The sequence below is a fragment of the Bufo bufo genome, chromosome 2 (genome assembly GCF_905171765.1).
Source record: "Bufo bufo chromosome 2, aBufBuf1.1, whole genome shotgun sequence".
In the NCBI taxonomy this organism is placed as follows: domain Eukaryota; kingdom Metazoa; phylum Chordata; class Amphibia; order Anura; family Bufonidae; genus Bufo; species Bufo bufo.
This window is the reverse complement of record NC_053390.1, coordinates 47,298,206-47,318,793: the sequence shown is the minus strand read 5'-3', so window position 1 is coordinate 47,318,793 and position 20,588 is coordinate 47,298,206. Positions and strand designations below refer to the sequence as shown.

Sequence of the window (20,588 nt, the reverse complement as noted above, 5' to 3'; positions counted from 1 at the left end):
TCCCATGAACTCCTGCCCATTTCAGTTAAGCCCCTCCCCTTGCCGATCATGTGGGGAAAAAGTGTAGCGACCCCAATATGCGCCACTTTAGACATATATTTGGAGCAGACCCAGCAAATCTGGGCCAGTGTGTATCAGTCTGAGAAGCGGCGCGCCATCTTGGATGGCAGATAAAGAGCCCGGGAACTGGTGTTCTGCTCGTTTCCTAATTGGTGTGATTTTTATTTATTTTTTCTTTTTTTCTTAAACCGGAGGGTCACTTCAAATTTTCTTTTTTTTTTTTTTTTTCTTTTAGCCTTTCTCGATAACTCCTGTCTTATGTTGTGTATTTCAGGAAACAGGAGGAGAGAGTGCAACACGTTCGAAAGAAATTAGAAGAGGCATTAATGGCCGACATACTTGCACGGAGCACTGAAAGTGACACAGAGAGTTCTATGGAAACATAACTTTCTGTCTTTGGTAAGAACACATAATGTGTTTGTATGTACACATATCCCATAGAACTAGAATAACAGGACCCCATTAGGCTTAAAGGGGTTCTTCAGGAATGATTTAAAATGGCCGCCAGCAACCTGTCCTAGAATGTGAGCAGGATTGGTTGCCTCCACATGCATAGCGGCTTAGGAGGGTGAGGGGATGGGTCCTCACTACACGCTGGCACTTGTCTATACTACATATTGCAGAGCGTTCCGGTCAGGCTGCTCGGTCATTATGGCGTATCGTAGGCAGGATCGCATCATCCCCATCTGTTGTACAGCAGCGCAGTGGGTTGTGAGGCACCCTCACCCTCCTAGGCTTCTCTGCAAGTGGTGGCAACCAGTCCTGCTCACATTCTAGGACCGGTTACTGGCGGCCATTTTAAATCATTCCTGGACAACCCCTTTAATTACACCAATTAACAATTCTGTGTTGAATAAAGGGGCTATGTCATCACAAGTATCCTAGCGATATGACACCAATGTCTGATAGGTGCAGGTCGTCGAGGTGGGACCCGCACCCATCTCTAGAATGCACGGCTACCCTCCATTAGTTTCTATAGGACTGTTGAAATTAGCCGAGCTTGGCTCTTTCTGTCCACTCCATAGAAGTGAATGGAGCGGTGGCCGTGCGTAGCTATTTTCAGCGCTCCCACAAAAATAAATAGGGGGTGGCGGCACATGTGTGGTCCGCTCTCCTTCACTTCGCTGGCTCCATTCTAGAGATAGGTGCTGGTCCCACTTCTGGGACCAGCACCTATCAGACATTGGTGGCATATCCTAGCAATATGTCACCAGTGCTTGAGATGACACAACCCCTTTAATTTTTAGAATCCATTTATATTTCTAAAAGACCGGACTCTCCTTTTCTGATACAGAGCTCCAAACCTCCTCCTTCCCATCACGCAGGTTGGTGTCTAAAAATCCCATGCTCCGTAAGGACCTTCTGATGTCACAGGGTCACAAGCCTCGTTCCCAAACTCGCCATGCACCTAAGGCTACTCCGGTATTGAGATTCGGCAGAGGATCTCAATGCTGGAATTAAACGGATCCGTTTCGATTTTGCACATCAGGACGCGTCCGTTCTGTTAGGGTCCATTCACACATCCGTATGTGTTTTGCACAAAACACGGACACCGGCAATGTGCGTCCTGCATTTTGCAAACCGCACATCGCCGACACTCTCTTAGAAAATGCCTTTTCTTGTCCGCAATTGCGGACAAGAATTGGACATGTTCTATTTTTTTTTGCGGCTCCGGAAGTGAGGATCCGCAAATACGGATGCGGACAGCACATTCCGGCCCCATTGAAAATGAATGGGTCCGCAAAATTGTGGAACGGCTGCGGACCCATTTTGCGGACGTGTGAATGAACCCTTAGGATGCTGTTGTGTGAAATCAAAATGGGGAAAAAATGGATCCGTCACTAAATACATTGAAAGTCAATGGGTGATGGATCAGTTTTTTTAGGCTGCTAAAAGAACAGCTCCGTCACTATTGACTTACATTGTTTTTTTTCCAGTTTTTATGACCGGACACAAAACCACAGCTTGCAGTAGTTTTGCGTCCGGTCACAAAATGGAATCCTGCCGGAACGGAAGACATCCTGAACGGATCTCCTTCCATTCAGAATGCATGAGGACTAAACGGGAACGTATTTTTCTGCCGGATCTCAATACCGGAAAACAACAACAACGCAAGTGTGAAAGTAGCCTTACTGAACACCGCATCATTAGGCTTATGTATTTTTTTTCTATTACTAATTATTATTACCACAGCGCATGGGTACACATGACCCCTGATGGTATATCCTACTTCTGCTTCAAAGCCATGTGACTTTAGCATGTCAGGTGACCTTGCGACGTCAGAAGATCTTTATGGCTCATGGGATTTAGTCTCTAGGCTTCACACAGCTGTGCAATAATGGGGTTCTGCAGTTCTTTTAAACTGATGATCTATCCTCTGGATAGATCATCCGCATCTGATCGGCAGGGGTCCGACACCCGGGACCCCTACCGATCAGCTGTTTGAGAAGGCAGTAGCGCCACGGCCTTCTCGCTGTTTACCGCAGGCCCAGTGACGTCACGACTAGTATCAATGGCCTGGACGCGGCTAAGCTCCATTCAAGTGAACAGAGCTTCGCCCCGCCAAGGCCAGTGATGCTAGTCGTGACGTCACTGGGCCTGAGGGAAACCGAGAGAAGGCCGCGGCGCTACTGCCAGCGCTGATGCCTTCTCAAACAGCTGATCAGCAGGGGTCCCGGGTGTCGGATAGATCATCAGTTTAAAAGAACTGCAGAACTACTTTAAGCAAATAATAAACCACATATGCTCCCCCTAGTGGTGATTTACACTGTTCACATTGAGATCTATGGGCTGTCCATGTAATATGCTGACGTTTTCAGTCCTCCAGCACAAGAGATGCGCTCTCTGCTTTGGCTTATGGGTGAGGACCCTCAATGGGTGACAACCCCCCACTTTATAAAGCTCTGAGGATGCCATAATCGCCTATGGGTAATGGATGGCACTGTCTGGCATCTGTCCAGTATACATATTTATCGGGAAGCTTACCCAGGTGCTTATGACTATACCGGGCCCCGTGGATGACTGTGGGGGCCCAGCATTTGATAGCACGCCCTCCTATGAGTCCTCCCGCGACTCCCCAAATATCACCCCCTCTTCTCTCACTTCTCCATACAATAGTGACCGCACAGCATGAGAGAAGCGCTGCTGGCTTCGGTTACGGCTGGAGCCCAGCCATGTATTACAGCCGAATCCCCCATTGTCATCTCACACAGACATTGGGCCGTGCAAGATCGTTATCACCAGCATTAAGTAAATCGCGTATCGTACAGGGTTTCTGTAGAAGTAGAATAAAGGGTCTGCTTGTAATTCAAGAAACGGCGCCACCCTTGTTCTATAGGCTGTGTCTGGTACTGCACCATTAAATTAAACTGAATTGCAATAAAAAACAGAGCCACAGACAAAAGTAGTTTTGTGTGGTTCTGCCTCCAATATCCCTTATGCCACCATTATAACATTTTCTATCATAATATGTTATGTATTATTATTATTTTTTGCCACTTTTGTGTGGTTCTGCCCCCCCCCCCCCCCCCCCAAACCCCATATATAACCATTGCAAAATGTATTCTCATCATATTTAATATATATTTTTTTTTTCTTTGCAGGTACCATGGCTATTTAAGAATAAATGCAACTCCTGGGTCTCCCCTTACAATAAAGACACATGCACATTTATATAGGATTTTTATTTTATTTTAATCGCATCGATCCAATGCCTTCCTAGAATTCTATTTTTTGATGTATATATCTATATTATTATGGAACAGAGCGATTTTTATTTTGTCTGACTTTTTAAATGTAAAGCAATATTAATAATCCAGCCTCGGCTTTATCTATCAGGTTCCAGGCCGCCGGTGTCCTGAGCAGATTTTTTTTTTATTCTTAATATTAATAATCCTATGACGTGCCTTCTTTATTTTTTGTAATTTTTTTATTTCTGATTGGCGTTTCTGGTAATTTCCACTTTATTTAAATCCCTTTTTGTACCTCAGAGACGTGTGGACGCTTATCGACATCTTATATTTAAATATAAAAAAAAAAGAAAAATAAAGAATTTATATGCAATGATTTCCGCCTGTTCTCTCCTTGGAATCCGGACCCATTCATTTTCAATGGGTCTGTGTACATGAGCTTTGGTTTTCACGCAGCATGTTCTATATTCTGCGATTTTTCTTGGCCCCATAGAAGTGAATGGGGCTGCATGAAAATAGCAAAGTGCGGATGCAATGTGTTTTTTCTCTGATGGTTGCTAAAAGATGTTGTTTGCAAGCATTCAGTTTATCACACGCGTGCAAAACGCATTAAATCACCGAACGCGATCGCTGACAAAACTGACTGACTTTGCGAAATCGCGCATTTTTCACCGAACGCATTTGCAAAGCATCCGGACCTAATCTGCACACTCTCGTCTGCAAGGGGCCTAACTGTTACAGCTTCTAACAGAAGATTTGGCTGGTGGCAGTTGAAGATTTAAACTGAGCGCGTGCGACCACCTCAGTGAGGTGGACAAGAAATAGAAGAAACAGCAGGTGGCGCTATACAGATACATTTTATTGACTAGCTCAGCAATTTTTTTTTTAATCGCATGTAATTACAAAAGTATTCAGATCCAGGGGCTGGATTGAAAAATGTAGAATATTCTTTGTGGCACAACCCCTTTTAATCAACGTTTTTGAGGAAAAAAAAAAAGGTTGTGGACTGACAGTGTCCCGTCTATCATCACGTTCACTGCTTGCAGACTATAAGCAGGAGGGATGAGAACCTTGGTGCAGGAACGGAGCGTCAGTGAATCGGTAAGTGTCTGTTTTTGTCTTTAAGTTAGGCCCAGTTTACACTTCAGTTATTTGGTCAGTTATTTCCATCAGTTATTGTGAGCCAAAACCCGTAGTGAAGCCTCCACAGAGATCAGGTGTAATGGAAAGATCTTCACCTGTTCAGTGTTTTTGACCCGCACCTGGTTTTGGCTCACAATAACTGATGGAAAAAAACTGGCTACACAACTGAAGTGTGAACTCAGCCTAAATCACTTTCGGGGCCATAATCAAAACATCTTTGAGGGTCAGACATGGCATCAATGTCAGATAGGTGCAGGTACCACCTCCAGAACGGGCTCCCTGAAGTGAGGGGAGAGCAACAGAGCTACCACGTCCACCTTCCGTCCACCGCTATTCGAGTTCCGATATTAGCCAAGTGCGCTCGTGTGGCTATTTTCAGGACTCTCATAACAGTGACTGGTGAGCACGCTGCCCCTTTCTAGAGACGGGTGAGGGTCCCAGAGGGGATGTTGGGTGAGACGGATGAGTTAATTAAATTGTCTTTTCCCTAACGCCTCCACAACGGCACTTATTGGAGGAGTGTCCCCGCCTCGGACAGGAAACAACGACGTAGAAGCAGAAGATTTAAGAACCTCGTCCCCTTTACCTATTAAGTCGTTGTTTCCTGTCCGACGGAAGACGTGGAAGCCGCTCCTGTAGCAGGAGTAACTTTTCTTCCGCCCAGCCTCACCTCGATCCTGGGGTTCTCCCTACTTCATGTGGGAGGGCTGGAGCAGGGAACGGGCCCGAGGGGATGCATTGCCTCCCTTCCTGTTCCTTGGAGTAAGTCCTGGTTGCAGGCGTCCCCGGGCGCATGTGCGGTAGTTGCCAGAACTATCGCGGGATCCGACGTGTGACGTCAGCGGGTGAGATTCTCCTTGGGCAAGAGAATCTCGCGAGAAGGCGGAGCTCCAGCGGCGCGGATTTTAAAAAGATTTCCTCAAACACAGGGTCCTCGTGCTACGAGGACTATGCAAAGCCCTGGAGATATGGACACCGCCAGAAATCCCGTGGATCCTTCAGCCTCTGCCCTCAGCCCGGTAAGCCTCCTCCCAGAGGAGAGATATGCTTAATAGCGTGTGTTTCTGTTCTTACCTAGAGAGTATGTACACACTTGGTGCTTGCTGCTTCCACCACCGGTGAAGGGTCTGGCCTCTTAAATAATTTCTAAAGCCACTGGTCTCTAAGTATGCCCCATTCTTTTGTGTAATTGATCTTAGGCCAGAGAGACCGCGACCCTGAAGCCGCCTGGTGGAGATTTGGCACGGAAAAAATGTGGCATTTGTCGCAAAGCACTCTCCTCCAAGTCAAAAAAACCTCTGTGCCCCAAGTGCACAGAAAAAATTGTCTCAGAGGAATCCCCTTCCCTGCTCGAGTCCATGAGGTCAATAATTAAGGAAGAAGTGAATGCGGCAGTAGACCTTAGAATGCCGTCATCCCCAAGACCATCCACCTCTCAAAGATCCCTAGCCTCTGACGCCGGGTTTGAATGGGATGAAGGGGAAGTCTTTTCTGAGGTAGTCTCCTCCTCTGAAGACGACTCGGGTAAACCCCTCTTTCTGCCGGAAGAGACAGATGGATTCTTAAAAATCATCCGAGCAACTATGAACATCGAGGAGGTGAAGGAGGCTCACTCTGTACAAGACCGGATGTACCAGGGGTTAGGGGAAAGGAAGAAAAGAACCTTCCCCATTCACAATAATGTCAAGTCCCTCATTGCTAGGGAATGGAAAGATCCAGAAAAAAGGGTGGCTATATCGGGTGCCTTTAAATGCAAATACCCCTTTGATGATGCTGATTCTAACCTGTGGGAAAAAACCCCAAAGGTAGATGCACCAGTAGCCCGGATCTCTAAAAGAACCTCGCTACCCTTTGAGGATACTGGCCTCCTCAGAGACCCCATGGACAAAAAGTGTGAGAGCCTCCTAAAGAAATCATGGGAGACTAACACAGCTATGCTGCAGTACAGGTGGAAGCTATACTTGGTCGCAAGAACACTCTCAGTATGGCTGAACCAGCTAGAGGATCATCTGGCGGCGGGTACCCCGCGGGAAGAAATCCTAGCTTCCCTACCAGCCCTAAAGAAGGCGTCTAATTTTCTTGCCGATGCATCTGCAGACTTAGTAAAGCTTTCTGTCCGGTCAGCGGCCTTATCGAATGCCACAAGAAGAGCTGTCTGGCTCCGCACCTGGTCAGGGAACGCGAGCTCAAAGAATCGCCTATGCTCCATCCCGTGTAAAGGCGATAGACTATTTGGGTCCACCTTGGATGATATTCTGGATCAGGCGGCGGACAGGAAGAAGGGCTTCCCTATAGAGAACCTCTATTTCCATCAGAGGCGTTCCTTTCGGAATCAAAGAAAGCCCAAAGGAGATCCTAAGAAAAAAGAGGGTTCAAAGAGGTGGCAGCCCTCCAGAGGTAGGGGTAGAGGGTTTCTCTTTAACCCCGAGAATGCTTCATCCTCAAAACAATTAAGCTATACATCAAGTGGGGGGCAGACTAATCTACTTTGCTGCCGTCTGGGAAAATATAGGATCATCTCCCTGGGTAGTGGACACCCTAAGTCATGGCCTAAAGTTAGAGTTTCTGTCAATACCCACAGATCATTTCATGATCAACAAAATCCTACCTCATCAAGAAAAACAATCCTGCCTAGAGTCAGAAATTACATCACTCATTCAGAAAGGAGTAATCTGTCAGGTTCCTGCGGAAGAACAGGGAAAAGGGTTTTACTCCCCTGTCTTCTTAATCCAAAAACCCAACAAGACCTATCGACTAATAATTAACTTAAAAGGTTTAAACAAGTTTATCATTTACAAACGCTTCAAGATGGAGTCAGTGAGATCCACCATAAATGTCCTGCCCCAAGACTGCTTCATGGCGACCATGGACCTTCAGGACGCCTATTACCACGTCCCGATTGCTGTGGCCCATCAAAAGTTTTTGAGAATCGCTATCTATATAAATAACCGGCTCTGTCATTTTCAGTTCATAGCCCTTCCCTTTGGGCTTTCCTCAGCCCCAAGGGTGTTTTCAAAAGTTATGTCTGATGTCGTCAAAGCCCTTCACCTAAGAGGCGTCCAAATTATACCGTACCTGGACGACTTTCTGGTAGTTGCTCCCTGTGAAGAGACCCTTCTGTCGCACCTAGCAGATGTTCAGAAATTTTTTACCACCCTAGGGTGGATAATACATTTCAAAAAGTCAGACTTAAATCCAGCACAAAGCAAAACCTTTTTAGGGGTAACATTAGATTCCCATCGATTAATGTCTTTTCTTCCACAGATCAAACAGATCGAGCTCCAGGAAAAAGTCTCGCTTTTCTGCAGCCAAAAATCCACAACGATAAGGAACCTCATGACCATTCTAGGTATCCTTACGTCCACGATCCAGTCAGTAAGGTGGGCCCAACACCACACAAGACCACTTCAGGCGTTCCTCCTATCTTCCTGGGATGGCACCTCCTCGGCCCTAGAAAAGCGAGTATTGATTCCGAAATCGGTAAAAACATCTCTTCTGTGGTGGAGAATCATAAAACACCTTCAGACGGGTGTTTCCTGGAGACAAGGAGATCAAATGATCATAACCACAGACGCCAGCAGCATCGGCTGGGGGGGGTCACTCAGGCGGGAAAGTGGTCCAAGGCACTTGGGGAGCGGATCTACTACAAGCCTCCTCCAACTTAAAAGAACTCTCAGCGGTATACAAAGTCATAGTCGCTCTCTTTACGCCTACATCACCAAAAAGTATAAAAGTCTTCTCAGACAATACTACCGCGGTCGCCTATTTAAACAAACAGGGAGGAACCAGGAGTCGCTCCCTAGCAGCCGTAAGCAAAAAAATCTTCTCCTGGGCAGAGAGCAACCTGATTTCCCTTACAGCCTTACATGTCAGAGGAGAAAAAAATACTTTAGCCGACTTCCTCAGCCATCAAACTCTGAAAGAGGGAGAGTGGTCCCTAAATCCACAAATATTTCACCAATTGTGTCTCAAGTGGGGGACTCCAGAAATAGATCTGTTTGCGACAAAGTCCAACAAACAGACCAAACAGTTCTGTTCCCTCTCCCAAAAGGACCAGCCATTATGGATAGATGCCCTATCCCGACCATGGCCAAACTGCCTTCTCTATGCCTTTCCTCCCTTCAGCCTAATACCGAAGTCTCTGATAAAGGTACAGGAAGAGAAGGCCAAGGTAATCTTTATAGCCCCTCACTGGCCGAGAAGATCCTGGTTCCCCTTACTACTTCACCTTTCAGCAGGGGAATCCTGGGTCCTCCCATCCATTCCGAATCTCCTTCATCAAGGCCCAGTAGATCACCCAAGCGTCAAAAACTTGAACCTGAGGGCCTGGAGACTGAACGCAACACTTTAAGAAAAAAGGGACTCTCGGATTCAGTTATTTCTACTCTTATGCTCAGCCGGAAACCCATAACATCCAGAATTTATATGCGGACCTGGAAAGCCTTTCAGAAATTCGCGGGTGACGCGAGTTTGCCCAACATTCCTCAAATTCTGCAGTTCCTTCAAGCCGGACTTGACAAAGGCCTCAGGCCAGCAACCCTTAGAGTGCAGGTATCAGCCCTTAGTGTGTTTTTGGACGTCAAGTTGTCAGAATCCTCTTTAATAAAGCGTTTTCTCAAGGGCGCAACGAGAGACTCCTGTAGCCCGTCCTACCATTGCTCCCTGGGATCTTAATTTAGTACTGTCTGTACTAATGTCTCCCTCGTTCGAACCTATAGAAGATATATCCCTGAGACTTCTGACGTTGAAGACAGTATTCCTTACGGCCATTACAACGGCTAGAAGAGTCGGGGAGATCCAAGCCTTTTCATATAAACCTCCTTATCTGACAGTCTTCGATGATCGCATAATTCTGAAACATTGCCCAGCCTTCCTACCTAAGGTAGTGTCTAGATTTCACTGCGAACAAGAAATATCACTGCCCTCGTTCTGTCCTTCACCAACCTCGGAAAAGGAGAAGAATTACCACAACTTGGATGTAAGAAGGGTGGTAATCTGCTACCTCAACAGAACTTCATCGTTCAGGCACTCAGACCAACTGTTCTTACAGTACCAAGGGCCCAACAAAGGTCACGGGGCAAGCAAACCTACGATATCCAGATGGATAAAAAATATGATCCAGTTAGCTTACCTGCAGAAAGACCTCCAACCCCCGGTTGGAATAAGGGCTCACTCCACCAGAGTGGTATCATCCTCATGGGCGGAGGCAGCATCTGTATCATTAGAACAGATATGTAGAGCCGCAACCTGGGCCAATCCTATGACTTTTTTCAATCACTATAGGCTGGATATCCTTAAGAACCAGGACTTATCATTTGGGCGCAGGGTACTTTCTGCTGCTGTCCCTCCCTAGATCCTATTACTCTGTTAATCCTCCAATAAGTGCCGTTGTGGAGGCGTTAGGGAAAATAAATAATTTACTCTTACCGGTAATTGGTTTTTCCAATAGCCTCCACAACGGCACTGGGATTCCCTCCCTAAAATATTATTACATGGGTCTAAGTTTGTAAAGACTTATTGTTTTCCTTCTAATGATGTAATTGTCCTTGGTTATTAATACATAATTTATCTTGGCATCACTTCCGTGTCCTCTCTTATTGACTGACTAGGTAAAGGGGAGGAGGTTCTTAAATCTTCTGCTTCTACGTCGTTGTTTCCTGTCCGAGGCGGGGACACTCCTCCAATAAGTGCCGTTGTGGAGGCTATTGGAAAAACCAATTACCGGTAAGAGTAATTATTTATTTCATCCTTGTCCCAGGAGATTAACCCCTGCTAGAGATGTCTGGCACCTTTGGTCGAGCTGAATGTGTATGATGGCTGCCGACCAAGCCAGCATTCAACTAATGGGTAGCTTATTTATACAGCTCCTCAACAGACCTGTGTGGTCCCTTCTAGCAGACATGTTCTTTCTTTCTTTATTGGGAGGGGGGGGGGGGGGGGGTTTGCAACAATTGTATACCAAAAACTGGTACAAAAATGAAAAAGATATGGTGACAAAAACTAATTTTTATTTAATTTTTTTTTTTTTTTTTTTTATTGTGCAAAAGTAGTAAAATATAAAACCCTGTATACATTTTGTATCCATGTAGTCGTACTGACCCCGAGAATGAAGTTAGCATGTCACTTATAGTGCATGGTGATCGCCGTAAAATTGGAACCCAGAAAACAAATCCAAATAGATTGTGTAAATGCGTTTTTTTTTTTTTTTTTTTTTTTTTTTATATTCCTTCCCCCAAAAATCAAAAAAGTGAATCAATAAATCCTGTGTGCCCCAAAATGTCGTTGAAAAATACAACTCGGCTCGCAAGAAATAAGCCTTCATCTACAGGGACGGAAAACGAAAAAAGTTACAACTCGTGGCGTGCGACGAAGAAAAATAAAAAGCATGGTCCTTAAAGGGGTTGTCCAGGATTTTACTATTGATGGCCTATTCTTGGGAAAGGCCATCAATATCTAATCGGCTGTTTCGGGGAAGCTCTGATGTTGGAACGCCACAACTCCACCGTGTAATGGATGCTGCTGTCTACTGCACTACTCACTTCAATGGGAGCAGTGCAGTTCTAGCTCTGATTTATGGCGCCTGAGCTACTGCAGAACTTTTGATTGACAGGGTATGGGGTGTTGGACCACTGACTATTAGATATTGATGGCTTATCCGTCATAATAGAAGTCTATGGGCTGCATAACGGAGCCGCCCTGTTTCTGTTATGCAGGTGAGTCCTCTTCTGCATAACGAAAACGGGATGCATCCGCTATGCAGCCCATAGACTTCTATTATGACGGAATGAATAAACGGAATGCCTATAAAGGCATTCCGTCATAGAATTGCGTTATGGTCCATGGTAACGGAATCCATAACGCAATTCACCTTTTACCAGTAAAAAAAATAAAATAAAAATCGCAAACAAATTTCATAACCGGAAATTCGCTTATCTCTAATTGCAATGATCTCGCTATAAAGATCTATGGCTGATGTCCCCTCCTCCTAACTCCATCTTAGAAACCGTCAAAATAAATACCACTTAGGGTCCATTCACACGTCTGTAAGTGTTTTGCAGATCCGCAAAACACGGACACCTGCAATGTGCGATCCGCAATTTGCGGACTACACATCAGACACTATAATAGAAAATGTCTTTTCTAGTCTGCAATTGCGGACAAGAATAGAACATGTCCTATTTTTTTTCAGGAACGGAATTGCGGATCCTGAAAATGGGGATTCGCATCCGTTCCAGCCCTATTAAAAGTGAATGGGTCCGCAAATTGCGGAACGAATGCAGACCCAAATTACGCACGTGTGAATGGACCCTTACAGTGGTTTTGAAAATTTGTGAAACTTAAAAGATTTTATTTTATTTTTTTCCTAAAACTACCTCAAAGCCCTAAAAGTAGATAAAGATAACTAAATAAAACAAATTAGTCAAAAATATTAATATTGTTAAGAGAAATGATCCAATATTGCATAACTGTGTGGGAAAAAAGTTTGTGAACCTTTAGGATTAGCAGATAATGTGAAGGTGAAATTGATTTCAGTCAATGAGATAACAATCAGGTGTGAGTGGTCGACCCTGTTTTATGGAAAGAACAGGGATCTATTAGGGCTCTTTCCCACGAGCAGATGCCATGCGGGTAATCTGCTTCGTGAAAGAGAGCCAAGCCCCGTTCCGGACAGCAGATACACGGAGCATTAACATGAGATAAAGTTGTCACTGTGATTTTGTAGTAAAAAGATCACAGAGAGGCAAAGAGCATTATCAATCATGTTAATGCTCAGTGTCTCTGCTGTCCGGAACTGGGCTTGGCACTCTTTCACGCAGTGGATTCCACGCACGGGATCCGTTCGTGTGAAAGAGCCCTTAAAACCTGATCTTCAGAACACATTGGTGGACGTGCATCATGCCACAAACAAAGGAGATTTGTGTGGACCTCAAAAGAGAAGTTGTTGATACTCATCAGGCTGGGAAAGGTTACAAAACCATTTCTAAAGAGTTTGGACTCCACCAGTCCACGGTCAGACAGATTGTGTACAAATGGAGAAATTCAAGACCATTATTACCGTCCCCAGGAGTGGTTGACCAATAAAGATCATGCCAAGAGCAAGGCGTGTAATAGTCCACGAGGCCACAAAGGAAGTAGAACACAATAACCTCTAAGCAATTAAAAGTCTTTCTCTGATTAGCTAATGTTAATGTTCATCAGGAGGACACTGAACAAGACTGGTGTGCATGGCAGAATTGCAAGGAGAAAGCTGCGGCTCTCCAAAAAGAACATTGCTGCTCATCTGCAGTTTGCTAAAGATCACCTGGACAAAACAGAAGGCTATTGGAGCAATGTTTTGTATACGGATGAGACCAAGATAGAACTTTTTGGTTAAATGGGAAGCCTTAGGTTTGCAGAATGCAACACACTACATTCGAGCATATAAACCTTATCCCATCTGTGAAATAGAAGTTTTCCTGCATCTGGGCCAGAACAGCTTCCCATCATTGTTGGAAGAATGAATTCTGAATTATATCAGCAAATTCTAAAGGAAAATGTCAGGACATCTGTCACGTGAGTCGTGCAGCAATACAACAACACTAAGCACACAAGTTGTTCTACCAAAGAATGGACAAAAATGGATGAGCGAATTGGTTTTACTGGTTCGGGATTAGTTCCGAATTTCAGAAAAAAGTTCAGAATCACATGAAGCTGCATTTTTTGTGGTTGAGAGAGAGAGAGAGAGAGAGAGAATAGTATACAAACCTGTGTTTCTTGACAATATATATATATATGTTGTCTAACGGGTACTCTTTATCATTATGGAGAGTCCCTAGTATGCGGAGTTGTCACGAGTTGGAGGTCCAGCGAGAGACCACCGCGTCGTCAAGCAATAAACAAACGGAAATCGGGTACAGACACAAGAGTTTATTGCACAAACAAAAACCAGGGAAGGCAGCACAGACAAAACATGAGCTCTATGTACCGTCAGCACAGTGGGAGAAAACCCCCACTGCGCCACTGTCTAGTAATACTCCAGAGGGGTGTGACTAAGCAACTCCTGGTATTCACTAGGGCCCCAGATGGTAGGGTTAGACTTTGCAGCAGGAAGTTGCCAGGGTCCACTCTGGAGCGTGAAGTAGACAGTGACAGCAAGAACAAATGGACAACAGGTACCAGAAGGTACCGACGGCACATAGGCAAACATAACATAGACAGGCAAATACAAAACAGGGCAACTAAAACATAAGCAGGAATACATAGCAAGGAAACAGGAGTGGCAATGAGCAGAGAAGGACTTGCTCCACCAGTGGTATACTGCGTGGCCTTGCGCATAGCACTCTGCAGCTAGGCGCGCTGCAGCAAGGGCTTGCTGAACCGAGACATATGAATACACACAAGTTAACTAAAAATACAAGCAGGAGTTCACGCAAGGGAGCAGGAGTGGCAATGAGCAGAGAAGGACTTGCTCCACCAGTAGTAAAATGCATGGCCTTGCCCATGCCACTCTGCTGCAAAGAAAGGTGCTTGCTGAACACAGACACATGTCCCGTTTTCCGTTTTTTTTCGCGGACCCATTGACTTTCAATGGGTCCGTGGAAAAATCGGAAAATGCACCGTTTTGCAGCCGAGACCGTGATCCGTGTATCCTGTCCGTCCAAAAAATATGACCTGTCTTATTTTTTTGACGGACAACGGTTCACGGACCCATTCAAGTCAATGGGTCCGTGAAAGAACACGGATGCACACAAGATTGGCATCCGTGGCCGTAGGTTAGTTTTTATACAGACGGATCCGAAGATCCGTCTGCATAAAAGCTTTTTCATAGCTGAGTTTTCACTTCGTGAAAACTCAGAACCGACAGTATATTCTAACACAGAGGCGTTCCCGTGGTGATGGGGACGCTTCAGGTTAGAATATACTAAAAGAACTGTGTACATGACTGCCCCCTGCTGCCTGGCAGGTGCTGCCAGGCAGCAGGGGGCAGCCCCCCCCCTGTAGTTAACACATTGGTGGCCAGTGCGGCCGCCCCCCCCCCCTCCTCCCCTGTAGTTAACTCATTGGTGGCCAGTGGGCCCCCCTCCCTCCCCTGTAATTAACTCATTGGTGGCCAGTGCGGCCGGCCCCCCTCCCTCCCCTGTAGTTAACTCGTTGGTGGCCAGTGGGCCCCCCTCCCTCCCCTGTAGTTAACTCGTTGGTGGCCAGTGGGCCTTCTCCCCTCCCTCCCCCTCCTAATTAAAATCTCCCCCCTATCATTGGTGGCAGCGGAGTGTACCGATCGGAGTCCCAGTTTAATCGCTGGGGCTCCGATCGGTAACCATGGCAACCAGGACGCTACTGCAGTCCCGGTTGCCATGGTTACTTAGCAATTTGTAGAACCATTATACTTACCTGTGAGCTGCGATGTCTGCGTCCGGCCGGGAGCTCCTCCAACTGGTAAGTGACAGGTCATGTCACTTACCAGTAGGAGGAGCTCCCGGCCGGACGTCACTTACCAGTAGGAGGAGCTCCCGGCCGGACGCAGACATCGCAGCTCACAGGTAAGTACAATGGTTCTACAAATTGCTAAGTAACCATGGCAACCGGGACTGCAGTAGCGTCATGGTTGCCATGGTTACCGATCGGAGCCCCAGCGATTAAACTAGGACTCCGATCGGTACACTCCGCTGCCACCAATGATAGGGGGGAGATTTTAATTAGGAGGGGGAGGGAGGGGAGAAGGCCCACTGGCCACCAACGAGTTAACTACAGGGGAGGGAGGGGGGGGGGCCGGCCGCACTGGCCACCAATGAGTTAACTACAGGGGGGGGAGGGGGCGGCTGCCTGGCAGCAGGGGGCAGTCATGTACACAGTTCTTTTAGTATATTCTAACCTGAAGCGTCCCCATCACCATGGGAACGCCTCTGTGTTAGAATATACAGTCGTGGCCAAAAGTTTTGAGAATGACACAAATATTAGTTTTCACAAAGCTTGCTGCTAAACTGCTTTTAGATCTTTATTTCAGTTGTTTCTGTGATGTAGTGAAATATAATTACACGCACTTCATACGTTTCAAAGGATTTTATCGACAATTACAGGACATTTATGCAAAGAGTCAGTATTTGCAGTGTTGGCCCTTCTTTTTCAGGACCTCTGCAATTCGACTGGGCATGCTCTCAATCAACTTCTGGGCCAATTCCTGACTGATAGCAACCCATTCTTTCATAATCACTTCTTGGAGTTTGTCAGAATTAGTGGGTTTTTGTTTGTCCACCCGCCTCTTGAGGATTGACCACAAGTTCTCAATGGGATTAAGATCTGGGGAGTTTCCAGGCCATGGACCCAAAATGTCAACGTTTTGGTCCCCGAGCCACTTAGTTATCACTTTTGCCTTATGGCACGGTGCTCCATCGTGCTGGAAAATACATTGTTCTTCACCAAACTGTTGTTGGATTGTTGGAAGAAGTTGCTGTTGGAGGGTGTTTTGGTACCATTCTTTATCCATGGCTGTGTTTTTGGGCAAAATTGTGAGTGAGCCAACTCCCTTGGATGAGAAGCAACCCCACACATGAATGGTCTCAGGATGCTTTACTGTTGTCATGACACAGGACTGATGGTAGCGCTCACCTTTTCTTCTCCGGACAAGCCTTTTTCCTGATGCCCCAAACAATCGGGAAGAGGCTTCATCGGAGAATATGACTTTGCCCCAGTCCTCAGCAGTCCATTCACCATATTTTCTGCAGAAGATCAATCTGTCCCTGATGTTTTTTTTGGAGAGAAGTGGCTTCTTTGCTGCCCTTCTTGACACCAGGCCATCTTCCAAAAGTCTTCGCCTCACTGTGCGTGCAGATGCGCTCACACCTGCCTGCTGCCATTCCTGAGCAAACTCTGCACTGGTGGCACTCCGATCCCGCAGCTGAATCCTCTTTAGGAGACGATCCTGGCGCTTGCTGGACTTTCTTGGACGCCCTGAAGCCTTCTTAACAAGAATTGAACCTCTTTCCTTGAAGTTCTTGATGATCCTATAAATTGTTGATTGAGGTGCAATCTTAGTAGCCACAATATCTTTGCCTGTGAAGCCATTTTTATGCAACGCAATGATGGCTGAACGTGTTTCTTTGCAGGTCACCATGGTTAACAATGGAAGAACATTGATTTCAAGCATCACCCTCCTTTTAACATGTCAAGTCTGCCATTTTACCCCAATCAGCCTGACATAATGATCTCCAGCCTTGTGCTCGTCAACATTCTCACCTGAGTTAACAAGACGATTACTGAAATGATCTCAGCAGGTCCTTTAATGACAGCAATGAAATGCAGTGGAAAGTTTTTTTGGGGATTAAGTTAATTTTCATGGCAAAGAAGGACTATGCAATTCATCTGATCACTCTTCATAACATTCTGGAGTATATGCAAATTGCTATTATAAAAACTTAAGCAGCAACTTTTCCAATTTCCAATATTTATGTAATTCTCAAAACTTTTGGCCATGACTGTACTGTCGGATTTGAGTTTCACGATGTAACTCAAATCCGACGGTATATTCTAACATAGAGGCGTTCCCGTGGTGATGGGGAAGCTTTAAGTTAAAATATACCATCGGATTGGAGAAAACTCTGATCCTATGGTATATTAACTCCTGACTTTACATTAAAAGTCAATGGGCACGGATCCGTTTGAAATTGCACCATATTGTGTCAACGTCAAACGGATCCGTCCCTATTGACTTGCATTGTAATTCAGGACGGAACTGTTTGGCTCCGCACGGCCAGGCGGACACCAAAACGACTTTTTTTTTCATGTCCGTGGATCCTCCAAAAATCAAGGAAGACCCACGGACGAAAAAACGGTCACGGATCACGGCAAAACGGAACCCGTTTTTGCGGACCGCAAAAAAATACGGTCGTGTGCATGAGGCCTTATATACAGGTTCCATGGGTTCAGCAAAGAGGCCACACCCATGGAGCAGACAGAGGAATAACTCATTAAAGGAACACAGGGGAGTAAACCCATACAGAACCACAAATAACACACAGAAACGAAACTTCAGCGAGGAGCGCCGAACGAGCAAGGACGGAAGGTCACAGCCAGAGGTAACGACTGTGACAGGAGTACATGTGCGCAGTATTGTAGACCAGGCAATGCGCCTATGGGTTTCTGGGAAAGATATTCAGTTTAGCTTTCCTAAGCTTATCTTTTGCCAGTGGATGCTAGACATGATCATTTGCTAATATTTTCCCTAGAAATCAAGAGAGGCGTTGTCTAGCCTACAATAGTTATCACTTATATCAACTGGTCTCCATAATAGAAATAGTATCCACCCAGAGGTTCCCCCCAAGGCCTAGCAACTAGAAAAGTTGTTCTCATCTGCTTTGCTCTGAGACATATTGTTGAGAAACATTGGTTTGTATATCAGTATCTCTGTCTCTAATCTACTTGTAGGAAAATCTGATGTAGATTTAGGTCAAATTTATGCAGAAATATAGAAAATCCTGAAAGGTTCAGAAACTTTGAAGCACCACTGTAGAAACATGCAAATTAGAATCTGTAAATTTTGTTGGTGGCAAGTATACAAATCGTTCTTAGTGCAGAGTAACTGATACTAAACTTACTGCACTTACACCACGTGCTCTGGTAGGTTCTCCTGTACTGCACTGGTCCATCTGTCCTCTGCAGTCATTACACAGAGTTCCAGTCTCATAGAAAAGACCATTCAAAGCTCCCCCCGCTAAGCAGAAGCATCCGCTCTAAGTCGTCCATCAAAAGAACAGCTTTTCTCTTTTCTTTGCCTGCACCATCAAAACAGGGATAAAGGCTTTAAAATTCTTTTTTTTAGTAAGTACCTTCAGGTCACCATCAAAGTGGGCAGTTGTAAGGAGCAGATGGTAAAAACAGAACCCTGGGACTTTTCTACTAAAACGCCTGCTCTTGAACACTTGTCATTTAATCCGGCTGTGAATTTTAATTAGGTTATTGGACAGTGACGAACGAAAAGGCTATATGCTGCAAGCAACCTTAAAAATGGGCAAGACTGAGGAGAGTACATTTACGTTACAACACTATCTGAATCAGTATTGCACTGCAGGAGAGATGTACTGTATTTTTTCTCATTTTTAGAAGTATTGTAAATATATAGTTGGTCCCTAGATGGCAGCATTGTACAATTTTAGGTGAAAATGTGTTCTTTTCCTTCTCAGATAAGAATTGTGACATTGTACAAATTCCTTTCTGTATCTGTTAAAGACAAGTTGTCCTCTGTCTTTATGTAATTATTATAATACTGCCTCCTATGTACAAGAATATAACTATTATAATACTGCCTCCTATGTACAAGAATATAACTATTATAATACTGCCTCCTATGTACAAGAATATAACTACTATAATACTGCTCCTATGTACAAGAATATAACTATTATAATACTGCTCCTATATACAAGAATATAACTACTATAATACTGCCCCCTATGTACAAGAATATAGCTACTATAATACTGCTCCTATGTACAAGAATATAACTACTATAATACTGCTCCTATGTACAAGAATATAACTATTATAATACTGCTCCTATATACAAGAATATAACTACTATAATACTGCCCCCTATGTACAAGAATATAGCTACTATAATACTGCTCCTATGTACAAGAATATAACTACTATAATACCGCTCCTGTGTACAAGAATATAACTATTATAATACCGCGCCTATGTACAAGAATATAACTACTATAATACTGCCTCCTATGTACAAGAATATAACTACTATAATACTGCTCCTATGTACAAGAATATAACTACTATAATACTGCTCCTATGTACAAGAATATAACTACTATAATACTGCCTCCTATGTACAAGAATATAACTACTATGGGGGGCGGAGCCTGACTGCCGACCGAGTCAGACGCATGTAGGAGAGCTCTCCTTCTTACCACCCTGCAAACTGGCTAAAATAGCGGTCTAACCTCATACAGAATGGGCAAAATCGGCAGAAGCTTACCTAAAGACAAGGCTGACGCTAACAAATCTGAGCGCAGTGTCTCCGACATGGAGAAATTCCTGAATAAGAAATCCTCAGCGGGCGCGCTGACTGCTCCCAAGATGGCGCAGCCGTAAAAAGAGGAATGGGGACGAGAACTAGAAGAGGAGGAAGAGGCCTCTGCAGATCAGGCGGTGGGGCCTACACCGCAGAGCACAGCCCCGATCTCCAGGCAGTTCTTACAGCAGGCCTTGACATCGGCCCTCACCCCAGTCATACACGACCTCCAGGAAAAAAAAGCAGACGTGAAGCACATTGGCCTGAGGGTGGAGACCCTGGAGTGCATCCAAGCGGCCATCATGGACTATGTTAAAGTCGCAAGCGACAACACCACAGCCATTGCGGCCTCCCTCTATACGGCCTACGCACTTATTGAAGACCAGGAGAACCTCAGCAGGAGGAAAAACCTCCGTATACGCGGTCTCCCCGAGAGTGTCTTACATGAAGCTTTGCCAGAAGCTGCTGGCGCCATTTTCTCCCTCCTTCTGGGAGCTCCCAGAGCGGCCGAGATTCACATAGAGTGTATTCATAGAGCTCTGAGGCCGAAACCAAAAGAAAAGGAGAACCCCAGGGACATTGTGTGTGGTCTCCTGAAATATGTGGACACAGCGGCTCTAATGCAGGCCGCAAGAGGGAGATAATGTATGAAGGAGCCAAAATCTCCATTTATCAAGACCTGGCCCCCTCCACAC

At 45.3% G+C, this 20,588-nt stretch overlaps 1 protein-coding gene across 1 annotated transcript in view; it reads left to right on the top strand.

Annotated features, from left to right (window-relative positions):
• The window catches only part of MBD2 (methyl-CpG binding domain protein 2), a 29,854-nt gene extending 25,731 nt beyond the window's left edge, over positions 1 to 4,123 (top strand). Inside the window, exons 6-7 of the mRNA XM_040421015.1 lie at positions 335 to 459; positions 3,663 to 4,123. Coding sequence (XP_040276949.1) covers positions 335 to 446 — 112 coding nt within the window. The 3' untranslated portion in view covers positions 447 to 459; positions 3,663 to 4,123. The remainder of the gene's footprint in view (positions 1 to 334; positions 460 to 3,662) is intronic.
• Positions 4,124 to 20,588: the final 16,465 nt, after the last annotated feature.